The sequence below is a fragment of the Geotrypetes seraphini genome, chromosome 5 (genome assembly GCF_902459505.1).
Source record: "Geotrypetes seraphini chromosome 5, aGeoSer1.1, whole genome shotgun sequence".
NCBI lineage: Eukaryota > Metazoa > Chordata > Amphibia > Gymnophiona > Dermophiidae > Geotrypetes > Geotrypetes seraphini.
Window position 1 is genome coordinate 232,366,242 of NC_047088.1, and position 18,613 is coordinate 232,384,854.

Below are 18,613 nucleotides of genomic sequence, written 5' to 3' on the forward strand. Positions count from 1 at the left end.
AGCTTTGCTGTTTTCAGGACACAGACCCTAGAAGTCTCTCTGGCACTGACCTTACTTCACAACTACTTGAATTGATTTATGGTTTATTGGTGCTTGATATACTGCATTTTCCAATTTATGGATTGGTGCTTTTTACATCAATTTTCCCTATCTGTCTCAATGGGCTCACACTTTATGATACCTGGAGCAAAGGAGGGTTAAGTGGCTTGCCCAGGGTCACAAGGACCATCAAAGCCCACTCCATCCCACGTATCTTTCTCATTAAACAGGACACAGACTGTAGAAGGTTCCCTGAACCATCTCCAGTTCAACTGAAAGTGTCAAGTTTCAAGTTTATTTTTGATTTGTTGGATCGCTTATTTAATTTACTAAGCGATTTACAAAAAATAATGCAAATAACAGGTTAGTTAAAATTTAGTACAATGTTAAAAATAAAATCATACAGACTAACGGACACATAAGGAAAGAAAGGGTAAAACTACAATTGTTTAAAAAAAAAAAAAAAAAAAAGAATTTGAATGGAAAAAACATGAGGTAAGGGAAAGAGAAGAGAAAAAAATAAGTTGGAGAAGAATTAGGAAAATTAGTTTCATACATTATATGCGTCTTTAAAAAGGAAACTTTTTAAGCTACTTTTAAACTGCTTCAAATCTTTTTCTACTCTAAGATATTGGGGCAAGCTATTCCATAATTGTGGGGCTATAACAGAAAAAATGTCAGTACGACGAGTTCCAATAATTTTTAATGATGGAACTGTTAGAAGATTTTGGTTGGTTGATCTTAAATTGCGAGGAGTACAATATGGGATAAGTAATCTGTTGATAAATTGAGGTTCATTTGAGATCAATGTTTTAAAAACTAAAAGTAGTATTTTAAAGGTAATACGATGAGAGATAGGGAGCCAATGAGATTCAATAAAAAGTGGTGTGACATGGTCAAATTTTTTACAATTATGTATTAATTTGATTGCTGTGTTTTGGACTATCTGGAGACGTTTTTTTCTCTTTCTGAGAGATATTTAATAGTAAAGCATTACAGTAATCGAGTTTTGAAATAATGAGTGAGTGAATAAGTATGTTTAATGATTTAGGCTCTAAAAATTTAGCAATTGATCTGATCATACGCAATCTAAAAAAAGATATTCTAATTGTATTTGTAATATGTTCATGAAAAGTTAATCCATCATCAATTGTAACTCCCAATATTTTTAGGGAGCTTACTAGGTCCACATAAGGAAAAGGTTGAGTTGCGTATGTCTTCCATTGCTGCATTTCTCACACTGTATCCATAGATGAAGAGCTAATCCCAGGCAGAAGTATGGGGGCCCCTATAAAATATTGATATAGTTGCTACCTTGTACCTGGTTTCAACAAGAACCATCATCGAACAGGTGCGAAGTTCCAAAAGAGTGTAGAAACCTTCACTAAGTAGGAAATAAAGAAGGAAACCCAATCCCACATAAGGGCAAAACCAACTAAAAGCAGGGATAGGGGGGTACATTAATCATAACCCTATATAGAGCAGGCACTGCTTTATATATAGAAATCACAACTGAGTTTATTGTCATGGAATTAGACCATCATAACACACTGTAAATTCATGATTTATAAACATCTTTAGGTCATTCTTTATTCAGGAATAGAGAATGTCACGGGGACAAATTTTTCCCCATTCCCACAGGAACTCAATTTCCCCGTCCGGTCCCCGCAAATTTTGTCGCTGTCCCTGTCCCTGCCCCATTCCTTTAAGCTCTGCCTTAACCGCACAAGCCTTGGACATTTAGGATTTTAAAGTGTTTGAGGCTTGTGCGGATGAGGACGAAGCTGGTAGGAATGAGGCAGGGACAGGAAAATAACGTGCGGGGGTGGGACAGGAAAATTGAGTTCCTGTGGGGATGGAGAAAAACTTGCCCCTGTTGTCATTCTCTATTCAGGAATATTGCATGTGGCGATTATCTGCTGCCACTGTAAAGCAAATTGTGATTAGCATTTAAAGAACCATATTCAAGCAAACAAGCTACGTTTTGAATTCAGCAAGTCAAATAAATTATTCATCGCTTGTTTTTTTTTCTGGTTTGAAAATGGTCATTTTCTCTGCTAGATGTTTGGATTTTTTAAAATCAGATTTAGATGTCATATTGAAAATGCCCCTCTATCGGCCTCTTTTACAAAGCCGCATTAGCAGCTGTGCTGCGCTAACGGCCCCAAAGAACATAAGAACATAAGCATTGTCTCTGCCGAGTCAGACCATAGGTCCATCACGCCCAGCAGTCCGCTCCCGCAGCGGCCCTCCAGGTCACTGACCTGTACTGATCTATTACTCATTATGCCCCTGGATCCCCTTTCCCTTCAAGAACTCGTCCAATCCCTTTTTGAAACCCAAAATCGTACTCTGCTCAACCACCTCCTCTGGAAGCGCATTCCAAGTGTCCACCACCCTCTGGGTGAAGAAGAACTTCCTAGCATTTGTTCTAAATCTATCTCCCCTCAATTTTTTTGAGTGCCCTCTAGTTTTTGTTGCCCCCGCCAGTCTGAAGAACCTGTCTCTCTCTACCTTCACCATACCCTTCATGATCTTATAAGTTTCTATCATATCCCCTCTAAGTCTCCGCCCATAGAGATTTTAAGGGCTTTGGGGCTGTTGCCATACGGCAGCCGTTAGCGCAGGTTTGTAAAAGAGGCCTTCTGTCTCTCATTCACCCATACTATAGAAGTTTTTTCTTCATTTGATTTCAGCAGGTAAGTTAATACAAAAGGAAATAAATGTTTCATCAGTTGAAGAAGTTATATGGTTGGAATATTGTCTGCATATACTGTATGCAAAATGATAAGCCCAGGGAATGAAGTAAGCAGAAAAATGCATTAAATAGAATAGGAGACGAAACTTAATCATGGATTCTAGGATGAGGATAAAACGCTAATAGGGGATTTCTCGATAATGATGTCTAAATCCAAGTTTGGATGTTTTGCGGAAGATGTACAAAAATCCAATAATGAGCATGACTGTTTTCAAAAAAGAAAAATGTCTGTCTTTTGTTTCGAAAATGGTCATTTCTCAGATGTGCTTGTCTTCAGTGCATCTAGCTTATTGAACCATTTTTGAAAAAAAAACCTCAAAAAACAACATGATGTCCAAAAGAAAAAGCACATTAAACAGCCGCGATCAGCTAAGCGGCCCCTACTCGGATCTTATACCTGTTTTGAATTGGTCTAAGTCAAAACATATAAGTTCTGACTGGGCGATCTCCTTAAACTTTTGGCTATAATTGCAGTATGACTAAGTCTAGGTCGGCCCACCTCCCGCCTACCTCCCCTCCTCTAAAAAAGCTTCTTTTCACTCTAGGCGTTCAGAGGAAGGGCAAAGGCCTAAGCTGGTTATAAATCAGTTTTGATTATCGATACTTGGACGATCTACCTTTTTGATCATCCAAGTACCAATTTAGGCCACTTTTTGAACCCTTTTTTAAAATTATTATTATTATGAGCCCCTAAGTGTTTACAACATATACATCTCTCCCTTTATGCCACATTTTGAACGTTTTTCATTTTTGAAAATTAGTCCCTGTGTCTCCTCACCCTATAGCTGTGATTGCTTTTAAAAAAAAAACACACACAGAAAACCAAGCCCTTGTTGTTCCTTTAATGCTAATAGCATTCAATTTATATAGCAATAAATTATAACTAACAACACTGAATGCTGAGTACAAATCTAACTACATTGTGCAGTGGTCCTGATCAGTCATATAGAGATCTGTAACAAGAGAAAGAAGGATTTGTCTCTGTATTAAAGTATTTTCTAAACCTTAATTGTTGAGGATCACAAATATTCCAGAAGTTGGTTTGCTCCTAATGATTTTGCTAAAAATGGCATGCCAGCAAAAGGTTGATAATTTGTAACCCAAGATGTTTGTAAAAAGTCGTGTTTGTTATATTTTGTGCATGTTATTATTGTAATGCCGCCTAGATATAGGCAGTTGATAAATTTTTTAAATAAATAAATTTGTAGACAGATCAGGAGATTTAGAGAAATCCTTCGTTAATTGAATAAGCATAATAGTATTCATGCCTTGAGGGAACATTCCTTGTTCAAAAAATCAAATTAAGAAAAAAAAAGAGATTAACCACAAAATGCTTAAGCAGTGCCATTAGAGAAGGCGTAGTAGAGGATAACCTCATGGTTAGAGCACTGTCCTTGATATCCAGGAGTAGTTGGTTGAAATCCCACTGCTGCTTGAGGTTTTGGGCAAATCAAAAATTAGATTGTGAACCCCCCAGGGTCATGGAAATATCTAGTATATCTGAATGTAACTCATCTTGAGCTGCTACTGAAAAAAAGCATAAGCAAAATGCAAATTAATAATAGCATCAAATTCACAGAAACATTTTCCAAACTCATTAACCAATTGAATGAACTAGCCAGATTCTAATCTAATCTAATCAGGGATTTATGGGTTGCATTATGCCAGCATAGGTTCAAGGCAACTTACAAAATGGAATAAGGAGAACTGAAAGAAGCGGTAAAAGGAATCTTAGGAATACATTACAGCATAGGTACGAGAAGCATAGGCTAAGATCATTGGGAATTGAAGAGATAAAGAAAACATATTGTGTGATTAAGGGAGATTGATGCAACTCTAAGGTGTTGCGGGAGGTACAATAAAAGAACATAAGGAGAGGAGAATGTGACAGGAGAGCTAGCGTAGTTAGAGGAAGCAAGTCTTGAGGTAGGTAGAATCTGTTTCAGTCATTATCCAGTGTTAGCAGAGTACTTGGTTTCATGCATCCATTACTCTGAGAGTTTGTTGGTTTTGGGTCTGGTTTGGCGTTGATGGATGTTGGGTTCAGTTGCTGGTAGAGTCGAACAGAAAGGTCTTAATTTCTTGCGAAACTTCAATTCTGATGGCAGTCGGGAGCCCAAGATTGGACCCTTGCCGTCTCTTCTCTGAATTGACCAGCCTAGGTGTGTGGGTAATAACTAAAGGGAAATCATTGAGATCCCAGTTTTGAACTAGAAGAATAAAGAATTTGGAGCAAATGATAAAGGGAAAAGGGATAGTGAAAATTACTTCTCACATTTTTGAATTTTGCTAAAAAAAAAACAAAACACCTAATTTTTTGCATTCAACTCATTACAAAAGAACTCAGCTACTTTTGACTCAGTAGTTTTTTTTTCCATATTTAATTTTGATGATAAAAAGCAAGTTGAAATTTGTACAGTCATCTAGTATCATTATACAATTCAAAAACATGCTACTACTTCGTAGCCCTTTTATATTATTTATCTATCTGCAACACCAAGACTTTTTGTTCTTTTAAGAGTTCAAAATTATACAAAATTGCTTCATTATGATACAATAGAAGAGGATTACAACAGTGAATTAATCTCCTTTTGGGTAATTATGATCTACACCATAATAGAAAACCCCTAATTACCTTTTATTATGCTCCTTCCAAAAAAAAATTAAAAAAAATCTTCTATGAAACAACATATCTAGTTTCTGTGGGAACAAAATGGACTATCTGTGTTGTTTGACAGATGAACAAATGTATTACTTCTGTACACTTTATCATTTGCCCTTGATAGCCACAAAGTTATAGGTTGATTCTACAGTTGAGCGCCTCTTAGGCACCTAACTTACCCCCCCCCCCCTTTTACTAAACCATGGTTTTTAGCGCAGGGAGCCGCGCTGAATGCTCTGTGCTGCTCCCGATGCTCATAGAGTTCCTATGAGTGTCGGGAACAGTGCGCAGCATTCACAGTGCAGCTCCCTGTGATTAAAACTGTTATCGCAGTTTAGTAAAGGGTAGGGGGTTAATTGGCAAAATATCCTTAACAGCCTCAAAAATTAGTTTAAAAATTTACTTGGGTGATAGGTCCTTATTAGAGAATGACACGGGGGCAAATTTATCCCTGTCCCCACAGGAACTCAATTTCACGATCCCATTCCCACGAGTTTTGCCGCTGTCCCTGGCCCTGCCCCATTCCTGTACGCTCTGCCTTAACCGTAGAAGCCTTGAACACTTTTGATTTTAAAGTGGAGCTTAGGCATTGGTGGAATGAGGCATTATGACATCACCATCTGAGCTCTAGAATGTTGCTACTTAGGATTTTAAAGAGTTTGAGGCTTGTGCAGATGAGGAAGGAGCTTAGATATTGGTGGAATGAGGCATTATGACATCACCATCTGAGCTCTTGAATGTTGCTACTTAGGATTTTAAAGAGTTTGAGGCTTGTGCAGATGAGGAAGGAGCTTAGATATTGGTGGAATGAGGCATTATGACATCACAATCTGAGCTCTAGAATGTTGCTACTTAGGATTTAAAAGTGTTTGAGGCTTGTGCAGATGAGGACAGAGGTTAGGCATTGGAGGAATGAGGCATTATGACATCACAATCTGAGCTCTAGAATGTTGCTACTTAGGATTTTAAAGAGTTTGAGGCTTGTGCAGATGAGGACAGAGCTTGCAGGAATGGGGCAGGGACAGGAAAAGAACTCGCCGGGATGGGAAAATGAGTTCCTGTGGGGACGTAGAAAAATTTGTCCTGTGTCATTCTCTAGTGCCTATCTGATTCTATAAAAGATAGGCACTAACATCTAAGTGTGTGTTTCTGTGGGTGGAGCGTGAGTTAGGCGTGATTCTCCAAAAACGTAGGTATCTAAAATGTAGATCTTTAAAACCCTCACCTACATTTCAAGTGCCTAAACATGACTGACACATGGCCAACACCTTTTTTTTTTTAGGCACTGGCTGACTTAGGCACCATTTATAGAATCAACTCCTTAAAGTACTTTAGATATACAGTAGCTACAAAAGACCTTAACCATTTGGATTTTTTTTGACCATCTTTCCTAGTACTACCTAAAATAGCACACACCATTATTAATATTGAAATTTAATACGGAGGGAATTCATCAAGCAGCACTACATCCTTAAGTCATGTTATTTGGCTCTTAATGTGGCTTGATATAAAATACAGCAACAATAAATACATTGCCATGAGTTAGGCAGTAATGAGATGCAAAACATGGAATTGCATATTTTGCCTATAATTACTAGGAAAATACCCTAAAGCAATTTGTGATGATACACCACATGTTGTGTTAGGGCCCAAAATCATGGTAAAAATGACTCTTACCTTTAGCCCAGTGTCCTAGGCCAACAGATCATGGTTCTTCTGGCATCAAGATCTATCCACCTCCTCTGTTTTCAAGCCCCCCTGATCTTAGCCACCCCCAGTTTCAAAATGACCCCTAGCAGTAATTACATTTACTGTAGACGCTGGACTGGACAGGTGCAACTGGGCCCTGCTTCTTCTGGAAGATCCCTCCAGACCACCAATGATTTTAAAGGCAAGCCCTTGGCAGGTGGGGGCAGGGGAGTTTTGAAGCCAGGAGGGGGTTTTGAGGCAAGAGGGAGATCCTTCTCTGTTGGTCCAGGAGCTGCAAGAATAATTTTGCTTATGATGTGGCTTGCAAACAGCATTATTCTCCTGCCCCAAGTTACCGGGATCCCACAGCAAATCAAGGTGTGATAAAAGGCAAACTTTTAATGTGCCTTGATAAATCCCCCTCCCCCTAAATCTCTTTCCCAAAAACCTTATAATCTAAATGGGTAGCAGAAGTAAAAGGGGAACTATAAAGACTTACCTTTTCCAGGATGCATATGACTCCTAAACAGATCTTAAATATGGTCAGATTTCTTTGATAATTCTAACTGCCTCCCCTTCCTATTGTGGACTCCCTTTTTTGTATTCTTTTCTTTAAATTTGTAGTTCTCACACCTTTCCTACCTGTTCCTGTTAGTCAAATGTTTGTTCAGTGTAAATCTGTCAACTTATGTAACATGGTACATGTTGTACTTGTATCGCAGTGTTTAAATAAAGAGTTACAAAAAAAAGAAATCTTGATTTGCATTTAATCAAAATTTTAATAAATTTGAAACTTGAAACAAAGGGATCCTTTTATTAAACTAAACTAAACCTTAAGTTTGTATAGCGCATCATCTTCATAAAGATAGAGCTTGACACGGTTTACAGATAAATTCAATAAATGAGGGAAGGACATAATAAGAAATTAGAGGTTACTAGCTGATGGCCCGGCGTTGCACGGGTATTTAATTATAGCAATAACACTGTAAATGGATTTAAATAAAGATACTTTATAGTGGTGAATGAAATAATATTGTTACAGCTTTATAAAAAGTAAAATATTCAAAGTATAATGTGAAATATTTGACAAAATGAATACAATTCAACTAACACAAAACTTGATTATAAACAACATTTTTAGTTTCACCTCCAGGAGCAAGAACATATAAATTCTTGGGTGAAGAGACCCCCAGAACATATCACCCCAGTTAGTGAGGGATCTGCATACCAAGTTTCGGTCAAATCGGTCAAGCCGTTTTTGAATTACTGTGAGAATGGCAGCTTTTTACTTTTTTTTCCATTGACATGAATGGGTGAAATCTGATGTTCTGTTTGTAGCTCCGCCCATGTGTGCAGGTGGGCCATGAGACCCCCAGAACATATCACCCCAGGTAGTGAGGGATCGGCATACCAAGGTTCGTTCAAATCGGTCAAGCCGTTTTTGCGTGATCGCGGCACATACATACATACATCCGATTTTATATATATAGATGAAGAGGATAGCTAGCTTTACATTTTAAATAGATAGCTTTACATTTTGGAGAAAAGCCAGGTTTTCAGATGCTTTCGGAATAATTGGAATGAGCCTAGGTTCTGCAGCGGGGTAGGGAGGTTATTCCAAAGCTCAGTGAATTTGAAGAAAAGGGATTTCCCTAATTTACCTGTATCCATGATGCCTTTTAACAAGGCGAAAGATAGTTTGAGTATGTGAGTGGATCTGGTAGTGTCAGGTCTCAAAGATTTCCAGGATAGTGGAATTAGGGGAGGAAGAATGCCATGTAGGATCTTGAAAATTAGGCAGGTACATTTAAAGTGAATCCTAGAAATCACCGGAAGCCAGTGAAGTTTTGACAGAAGCGGGGATATAGTAAGGCACGCTAACTGATTTAGCGCATGCTGAAGATTACCACGCACTAAATGATAAGGCATCCATTATATTTTATGGGCGCCCTAGCATTTGGTGTGCCTTAATAAAAGGGCCCCAAAATGATAAACTATTATAAACGAACAAAATAAATGAAACGTGCATATTTATGGTTTAATAGGACAAAGGAAGGAGCCAAGGGAAGTTTCGCCTTACCACTTTTGTACATTTACTCAATGACGTACTACAGGGTTTGGTAGTGGGGGAGGGGGGGGGGTTAATCTAATTACAGAAAGCTGTTAAATAATTGATTGGGGAGAAAATGCAGGAGGACCTTGAAGGGCACCAAAATGGTAGATGAAATTTCATCTGAACAGGTGCAAACTGATGCACGTAGGGAAGAACAACCCAAATCGCATGTAGGTTCCACATTAGGAGTTACTTCCAAGGAAAGAGATCTAATGCGGCTTCATTTAAAGTGTATGTGTTGGGGGGGGAGGGGGTTAATATAGTATATGACTAGCTTTCAAAGGTAACCCCTTCTTCCTCAGATCAGAAATTGTTTATTAGGACAAAAGAAAATTGTGGGATTTTCCTCTGTCATTTTACGTTTGACGTGATAAAGGCCAAAAACAAAAACCTATCGTTTGCCAAAAACTATCAAAAGAACAAAACAATTGGCAAAAAAAAAACGTATTTAATTTCTTCCCTCAAGAACAAGCATGTATGGGCTCCTTTTACAAAGCCGCGGTAGCAGTTTAACGCGTGCTAAACCGCCAGATGCGCTAGCCGCTACCGCCTCCTCTTGAACAGGCAGTAGTTATCTAGCTGGCGCGGGGGTTAGCGCGTGATGAAAAGTCGTGTGCGTTAAACCCGCTACCACAACTTCGTAAAAGGAGCCCTATGTTTAAATTAAATTAATCAAGACCTCTACGGGGGGAACCGTAACGATGTTTCACAGTTTTTACCCTGGGCCGACAATTCATATGTGACCAGCACCAATTAACTGCCTAAATGAGTCTGCCCTGTACATCATCAAGTCTTGTCTTTATTGAAAATCTACTATAATAAAACGCTAAGCGCGCATGCGCACTCTTACCGCCGTGTTGCCTGATCTGTAGTTCCGTGGCCAGCAGAGTGCGCATGCGCGCTTACCACGCATCTCTCTGTCTCACAGTGGCAGACAAAGTTCATTTTTTAGTTCAAAGCCACCGCTGCGGCTCCTCTATCGAACCTCACTAGAGTCGGAGAAGACTTCTGATTCTGGTGGGGATCGAGAGAGGAGATGCAGTGTCGGCTATGAACTAAAAAATGAACTTTGTCTGGCCGGAGCTGGCAAGCCCGCTGCGAGACAGAGAGATGGCATCTGAATATTAGCAGCTCAGGGATCTGAATATTAGCAGTGACTTGGCAACGGGGGAGGGGGAAGAAACCACAAGTAAGCCATACTCTGTCCTCTCAAGAGCTCAGGCATCTGAATATTAGCAGCAATGTGGAAGTCTCTTTTAAAAAAGGTATGTTATTCGTCTTATCCAGAGGTGGCTGCACATTTCTGTTTTTTGGCAGAGCATGGAAGAGGGACAGGGGGAGCAGGAAAGAGGTGCTGCTGGACAGGGAAGTGGAATGGGGAGGGAAAGGCTGCTGGTGAGAAAAGGGGGCTCGGGCTGAAAGGGAACAGATGGGAGAAGAGGGCTGGGGGGGATAAAAATGGGTTTAGAGCTGGGGCTGAAAATAGGGGACATGTGAGGGAAGGAGGTTTTACTAGCACCTGTTAATGTAACTAGTATAATTATGTTTGTGAATAAAGACTGTTTTATATTGTTTAACACACAGTGCTCTTTTGAGTGAAAAAGAAATTTAAAAAGGCTTATAAGCAAATCCACAAACTATCTTGTCAATAAAATGATGCCTTACAGTTTGTAGTAAGGAAACTAAAGCAATGAAAAACTTATCTGAGTCCCACAGAAGTGCTGTTAGTGCTCCATGACATAACAAAGAACATAGAAAATGTGTTTTGTTTTTTTTTGCTTTGTTCTGTTCCTATATTAAGGCAAGGTTTTCTCTGCTTGTTCGTTTGACATTTCCTGTGTCATTTGGAATGAATGCACACCCTAGTTCTGAGTCTGTAAATACTTGCTTGCCCACATAGAAAAATATTTTTTGTCTTTGAAAACTTTTTCTTGGTTATTTCATAGCCGTCTTAAGGATTATAGTTTCCCGCCGAACAATTTACACTATCCTCGAGTAATAATAGCTGAAATGAATAAAATTATTACATTTTTCATTCCATTTCAGTTGCACTAACGGAAAGGTTGCTGCTAGCTGTCAGTTATGTGATGGTTTCTGTTACAATGGTGGAACATGTCAGCTAGATCCAGACACAAATATACCTCTCTGCCTGTGAGTACTACTTGTATCAATGGAATTGTTATGAAAACTATGATGTCACCAAACAAGATGTATATTTTTTTCTGGGAATTTCATCAAATAATATCAATAAGTCATATGGGAGACATTGTTCAGGCATATGTAACATGATAACATAGTAAATGACAGCAGATAAAGATCTGAACAGTCCCATCCCATCTACCCTTTAATGACATGCACTACTAATTCATGAGTTAATTAAAGTATTTTTTTTTCTTGGCCATAGACCTTAGAAGTCCGCTCAGTACTGTCCTTGGGTTCCAACTACTGGAACTGCCATTGAAGCTCCCTCCAGCCTATCCAAACCTTCTCAAACTTTTGTGGGATTAAGTCCATGAAAGTCTGCCCAGTACCTTCCTTGTGTTCCAAATTGCTGGGGCTTCCGAAGCCCTCCCAGGCCCATCCTAAATGTAATTGCCATGTCCGGCAACTCTGCCCGGTACCTGCCTTGATACTTCAATTTATATCAATCATATTCTAATTAGAGATCCTCTGGGTTCATCCCAAGCTTTCTTGAATTCCATCAACGTTTTCTTATCCACCACCTCGCTCGGGATGGCATTCCTAGCATCTACCACCCTCTCTGTAAAAAAAGAATTTCCTAACATTCCTCCTAAGTCTACCACCCCATAATCTCAATCTATGCCATCTAGTTTTACCAATTTCCCTTCTCTGGAAAAGATTTGGTTCTATTATTAATAACTTTCGGGTATTTAAATGTCTGTATCATATCACCCCTGTCCTTCTCTCCTCTAGAGTATAAATGTTCAGGTCTTCCAGTCTCTTCTCATATGTCTTATAACACAAACCCTTATGTAGTTGCAAGATCCGCATCTAATTGGCATTAACATACCAACAGAAGTTCTGCCTGCATTTTCTATGAGCATGAATCTGCCTGAAAATATTTTGTGAAACTTTGGGACTCAGATCTGTGCTCTTTAACTCTGTAAACTGCCTTTTTCCCATCCAGAAGAACTCTCAAATCTAGGTAAGAGTGTGCACATTGTAGAAACCTGTGCATATTTTTTAATGAGCAGAGGAGGGAATTGAGCAATCAGACCTGTTTACCTGGCCTTGAAAATTGCATGTGTGATTTAGGGATATTGAGACCTTGATTCTATGACACTTAAAAGCATACACAACAAGTAGAAAATGGGCATAGGCTATGGCAGGACAGGCTAAAAAGATTGAATAAACAAATACATAATATCTAGTGATTTGTTCATTTTTTTCATTTAAAAAAATCTGAGACCAAGGTGTGTAGCATGGCACTAGGATATTTGAAAGAATATACAGAGGATGCAAGTGATTCTACCAGTGTTATTAATTATTTTTGATATTATATTACAGTAGTTCCAAGCTTAATTAAAATGAAGGTACTCTATACAGTAGCATTGGTACTTTGGGCTCCTTTTACTATGCTGCATTAGGGCTTTAATGCACAGAATAGCACTCGTTACAATGCAGCGCGTTAGTTCTAGATGCGTAGCTAACCTGTTGCGTGCACTAAAAACGCTAGCACACCTTAGTAAAAGGAGCTCTTTGAGATCGACTGAAGCTTTCATATATTTTGAAGCAGGAAACGTAGCTTAATTCACATGTAAGTTTAAGTTTATCATATGGTGAACCACATACAGTAAACCCAGTAGACAGCAAATTGTAAATAGTGGACAGAAGCAGTCTGGTCCAGAATAGGAATGGCAACTTGAGTGCTCACGTTCATTAGAACAGAGCAAAAACGAACAGTTTTGTTCTTGCAAATAAATAGAATGTTCAAACATTTCAATATATTCACTTGCTGGAGTAGATTAAATTATAATTTTGGGTGGAATTCCTTATGTCATATATATAAAATGGAGAGATTTCTGGCAATACAGCGGGGTAGTTTCGAGAAATTTCAAGATGTTTGGGAGCCATTAACAAAGTATTGTACTGATTAGATGAAATTTTCATTTCCCTTAAATTTACAAGTTCAATTGTGAGGGAAGGGGAGGGGTGGAATTTTATAGTTATGTAGAAATGTAGATACATAGAAACATAGAACATGACGGCAAAAAAGGGCCACGGTCCATCTAGTCTGCCCACATTAATGGCCCACCCCCTAACTACCTCCATGAAGAGATCCCACATGCCAATCCCATCTTTTCTTAAAATCTGGCATGCTGCTGGCCTCAATTACCTGTTGTGGAAGATTATTCCAGCGATCAACCACCCTTTCGGTGAAGAAATATTTTCTGGTGTCGCCATGAAATTTCCCACCCCTGATTTTCAACGGATGCCCTATTGTTGCCGTGGGTCTTTTAAGGAAAAAGAGATCCTCTTCCACCTCGATACGGCCTGTGACATATTTGAATGTCTCCATCATGTCTCCCCTCTCTCTGCGTTCCTCGAGTGAGTACAGCTGCAACTTACCCAGTCGTTCCTCATACGGGAGATCCTTGAGACCTGAGACCATCCTGGTGGCCATTCGCTGAATGGTCTCAGGTCTCAAGGATCTCCCGTATGAGGAACGACTGGGTAAGTTGCAGCTGATTATTTGATAGGTAAGGGGGGGAAGGGTGGGAGTTAAGTATTTATCACTGTTACCATTGATGATTATTAAGTGATATAGATATTGTTTGGACATTTTATCACACTTATTGTAAGTTTGAAAATGAATAAAGAATTTTAAAAAAATATATATATATTGCTCGCTAATGAACTTGCTCGCTAATGAACTGGCCTAATGCATGGAAATGCATTTTCAGTATGCATGGCAGCAAAATCATGAAATGTTTCCTCAGAGACCATTTTTAATCCTTCCGTGATATAAACATGCATTTAACAAATCAAAGAGCCTGTTGTCATTGAAGAAACGTATAGTTTTCCTAGTAGCAAAAAGAAAACCTCTTTAAATGATGCATTATTCACTTCAAGTGTGTTTACATTTGCCATGATACATTTTAAAGCCTTGGGCAAATCTTCATATTATTGGGCATTGTTTAACAACTACCGGAAAACATAATATTCTTTATTTGTGCTTGAGGGACTTTGCAACCAGTCAGCTCAAGATGGTATGTCTTATAGAAGACATAGGGCTCCATTTACTAAGCTGTGCTAGTGGTTTTAGCGCACGCTTAGCGCATGCTGCACGCGCTAGACGCTAATGCCACCATTGAGCTGGCGTTAGTTTTTGGCACATAGCGCGGGGTTAGTGCACGCGGCAATGTAGCGTGCGCTAAAAAATGCTAGTGCACCTTCATAAAAAGAGCCCATAGGGCTTCCTTTTACGAAGATGCGCTAGCATTTTTCGGTGCACACTGAAGATTAGCGCGTGCTAACCCCCGCGCTACACGGAAAATACTGACACGTGTTCTAGGGAGGCATTAGAATTTAGCACGTGCGACAATGTAGCGCGCGCTAAGCGTGCGCTAAAACCGCTAGCGCACCTTAGTAAAAGGAGCCCATAATATACAGCCCATAGCAATGTTTCAAATGGCATGACCCCAGGCTGCAATTGTGTTTATCTGAAACATGTGTCCATTAGATGCTGTTCTACAAAACTCTTTGCAATCAGAAGCTTGTTCAAGTGCCAGAATATTTGTATAAAGAAAGTTATTATATTTTGTGCAAAACTGAATACCAACCCTAGCTTTTCATAATGGAAGCAATTTTATAATGAAGGTGCCAAGAATACATGTAAATGGCTAGAATACTGCCATATACAGATGTATAAGTGTCAGTACACATTTAAATGCCAATAGTCTGGCTTCATGCCATTCTACAGATTGGCACCTGAATGTGATAGAGAGTAGTTTTAGAGTGGGCATTCACACGGGAAGAATCTGGGTGAAGTGTTGGCAGGGTATAGAGTTCAGTATTTAGATTACAGAATACTACAATCTGTGTGCATTGTTTTGCAGATTAAGTACAACCAATTATTGCTGGTGTAAGTGATAATGCCTTAATTTACGTTTGACATGCAAATCTGGTATTCTATTAAGACAAATGTGCATGTCCTTTCCTTTATAGCATATGCTACAAATAGGAGCATTCTAGGCACCCCTTCCCAAAATTACCTCCATTATGACTAAGACCTGGTAAAAAGCAAAGCCCTTAGTTTTCTGCAGTAATCTATTCAGTAAAAAGGCATGGCATCCTGAGACATCTCATTAGGTTAAAAAATGTCCCATTTAAAGAATAATACTGTATATCAGTACACCTAAAAGTTTTTACCACGACTTTACTATGCACTGTATGTGTAGAGATGTAAATCACACGTTAAATATTTTAACTATTATTCATAATAAAATCCTAAAGGAATAATGTTTCAAACAAATGTAAATTCACAAGAACGGTAGTGTCACTTGTAACCTGTCCATTTTCATTCAAGCTGAAATGATAACATGTCACATTTTTAATACATTAAACCATGTTTAATTTGTAACCCTATTTTCCCTGCCTTTACTTGCTTCCGGATAATTAAGTTGACCAATATTTAGAGCCTACTTACACTTGGGAGACAAAATTATTTTTACATCTCAATAAGGTGATCCTAGCTCAGTATATTTATTTCTATGCTAAGTCCATCTAGATCAGCACATAAAATTTGGATTGCCTCTTTAAAAGAAACATATGATTTTAATTTATTTCCATTTCCTCCACTCAGTTTTTGATATAAAATAATTATTTTTCATTTGAAAATTTCTAAAGGCAGTTATCCTGCTGCCAAAGTTTTCAGAAAACTGTGGGCTTTGGTTCAGAGAATGGCACGGTGACAAAATTCATCACCGTTCCTGTCCCCGCGGATAACCGCGGGAAATAATCCCATGTCATTTTCTAGTGTCTATTTCAACCTCAGTCCTTCTACACCAGCATTCTTCAAAGCAAAGCTTGCGGGGCAGTGGTTGTGGCCATTCATACTCTGATTCTTATGTGAGCCAAGGATAATGAAGCCATTGTGACATCACTGATGTGATTGGCTCTTAGGCACTGGTGGAATGAGGCATTATGACATCACAATATCTGCTCTGGATACCAGAGACTGTCATTCTGTAGTGTCTATCTCAACCTCAGTCCTTCTACACCATCATTCTTCAAAGCAAAGCTTGCGGGTCAGTGGTTGTGACCATTCATACTCTGATTCTTCCCTCTCTCCTTAAAGAATGACATGAAGATGGTTTCCCACGGTTAACCGCGGGGACGGGAACGGTGATGAATTTTGTCACCGTGTCATTCTCTACTTTGGTTGTAAACCAATGACAATTGTACAAAGGGCTCCTTTTACTAAGGTGCACTAGCATTTTTAGCTCACGAAGCAGATTAGCGCGTGCTAACCCCACGCTACGCGCCTGAACTAACGCCAGCTCAATGCTGGCGTAAGCGTCTAGCGCATGCGCTATTCCGCGCGTTAAAGCCCTAACACAGCTTAGTAAAAGGAGCCCAAAGTTTCTAGGCAGCTCTCAAACTAGTTCAGTTCATCTGTAGGAAGGGCTGCATGCAAGAGCTAGTTTGGGATTTGACTCCACTATCTGCAAGGAAAGTTGGGTAGATCTTATCCAAGCTCTTTGTCTGTTTCTTTTTCTTACCAGCTTTTTCTATGTGTTGAGTTTAAAACATGTTCAAGTCAAAAGGCAGACTATTTAATGGAGTTATATCTTACTGAAATTCTGCAGATGCTCTGCGGGGTTTAAAAGTCAGCGCTGTGACCAGAAAGTGAACCCTTGTGATTACTACTGTCAGAATGAGGGAATTTGCACTTTAACTGCGTTTAATGAACCAAAATGCAAGTAGGTTTAACCTTCAATTTAACACTGCACATTGTCTGACATCATTTCAGACCAAACTTCATTGAACTTTAGTTGAAATCATGCACATTCACATGCGTTTCAAAATTTAATTCTTACTCTAGGGCTCAATTATGTAATACTTAACCTTTTAATGGTCCCCTCGGAATATTTTTAGATCAGACATAGACGTTTGAAGGAGTGCCTACAGCCTTGGCATTTAAAGCATATCACTGTTAAAAAAAAAAATAAATCATAAGTAAACATAACTAAAGTCCTCAGGAAGTTTGGCTCTTCATTAATTTTGATAGCTTCATAAGTATTTAATTTCAGATTATGGGAGTTTTGTATCCTACAACTAGATTTCCACTTCTAATGTTAGAGATATAGAGGGGCATTTTCAATAGGACATCTAAGTCTGAGTTTTGGGAAAGACATCCAAAAAATCCAGTAGAGAAAATGTCCATTTTTAAAACTGCAAGATGTCTGTTTTTTTTTGCTGGTTATTATTTTTTTTTTTTTAAAGACCTATCTAAAGATGTTGGCCGTTAGTGTGTCTATCTTTCTGGGCTATTTTCGAATACAAAGACATCAAAATGAAAAACACAGGAAAAACAAGCCATTAGGACATTCAAGCAGCCAGCATTCTTAGCAAACTGTCCACACGGACAGCTGAGCAGAGCAGAGTTGAGCAGAGCGGCACTCTAGGGAGTAGTGTAATGAAAATCACATTAAACAGTTCCAAGTACACCTGTCACTATAATCTGCTTTAATTGTATGGTGAGCCCTCCAAAACCCACTGAAAACTTACTGAACCCACAAAAATAGCCCTTATGTCTACAGGTTTGCTGCAGTACCCCTTAGAGTGCCCCTCTGAACTGCTGAGCTGTGTCTGTGTGGCCATCCGAAGCTGTAATACAGGCTGGAATGTACTATTTATTTCACATCTTTGGGTGGTAGGAAGGGTTCAGTGACAGCTGGGGGAGTAAAGGGGGGATCGTGCACTAATCACCCCAGCGGTCATCTGTTCAGTTTTGGCGCCTTTTTGACCCTTATTTGTTTTTTTTAAAAACAGGTCTAGCTTCAAACATCTAAATGGTACCCTGGACATTTTATTAAAAGTTTGATTATCCCTGCAGAACATTCAAGTTCTGCCCAAAACACACCTCTAAAACACCCCCTTAAGATTTAGTCACACTGGAGACAAAATGACTAGAAAGATGTCTAGAAAGTCAGCTTTGAAAATAGCCACGTGGATGTTTTGACTAGTAAGACGTCAAAGTGCTGGTTTATGCCATCTTTTGGACATCTATCTTTTTTGAATTTTTTTCTATGAAAATGAGCCCCATATTGTTCTAGAAAAACAAAAACAAATTGACAATAAAGCCCCTCTTATGAAGCCGCATGAG

At 39.0% G+C, this 18,613-nt stretch overlaps 1 protein-coding gene across 1 annotated transcript in view; it reads left to right on the top strand.

Moving 5' to 3' along the window:
- LRP1B (LDL receptor related protein 1B) overlaps nucleotides 1-18,613 on the top strand; it is a 1,445,547-nt gene that overhangs the window by 1,381,190 nt on the left and 45,744 nt on the right. Inside the window, exon 85 of the mRNA XM_033944130.1 lies at nucleotides 11,308-11,412. Coding sequence (XP_033800021.1) covers nucleotides 11,308-11,412 — 105 coding nt within the window. The remainder of the gene's footprint in view (nucleotides 1-11,307; nucleotides 11,413-18,613) is intronic.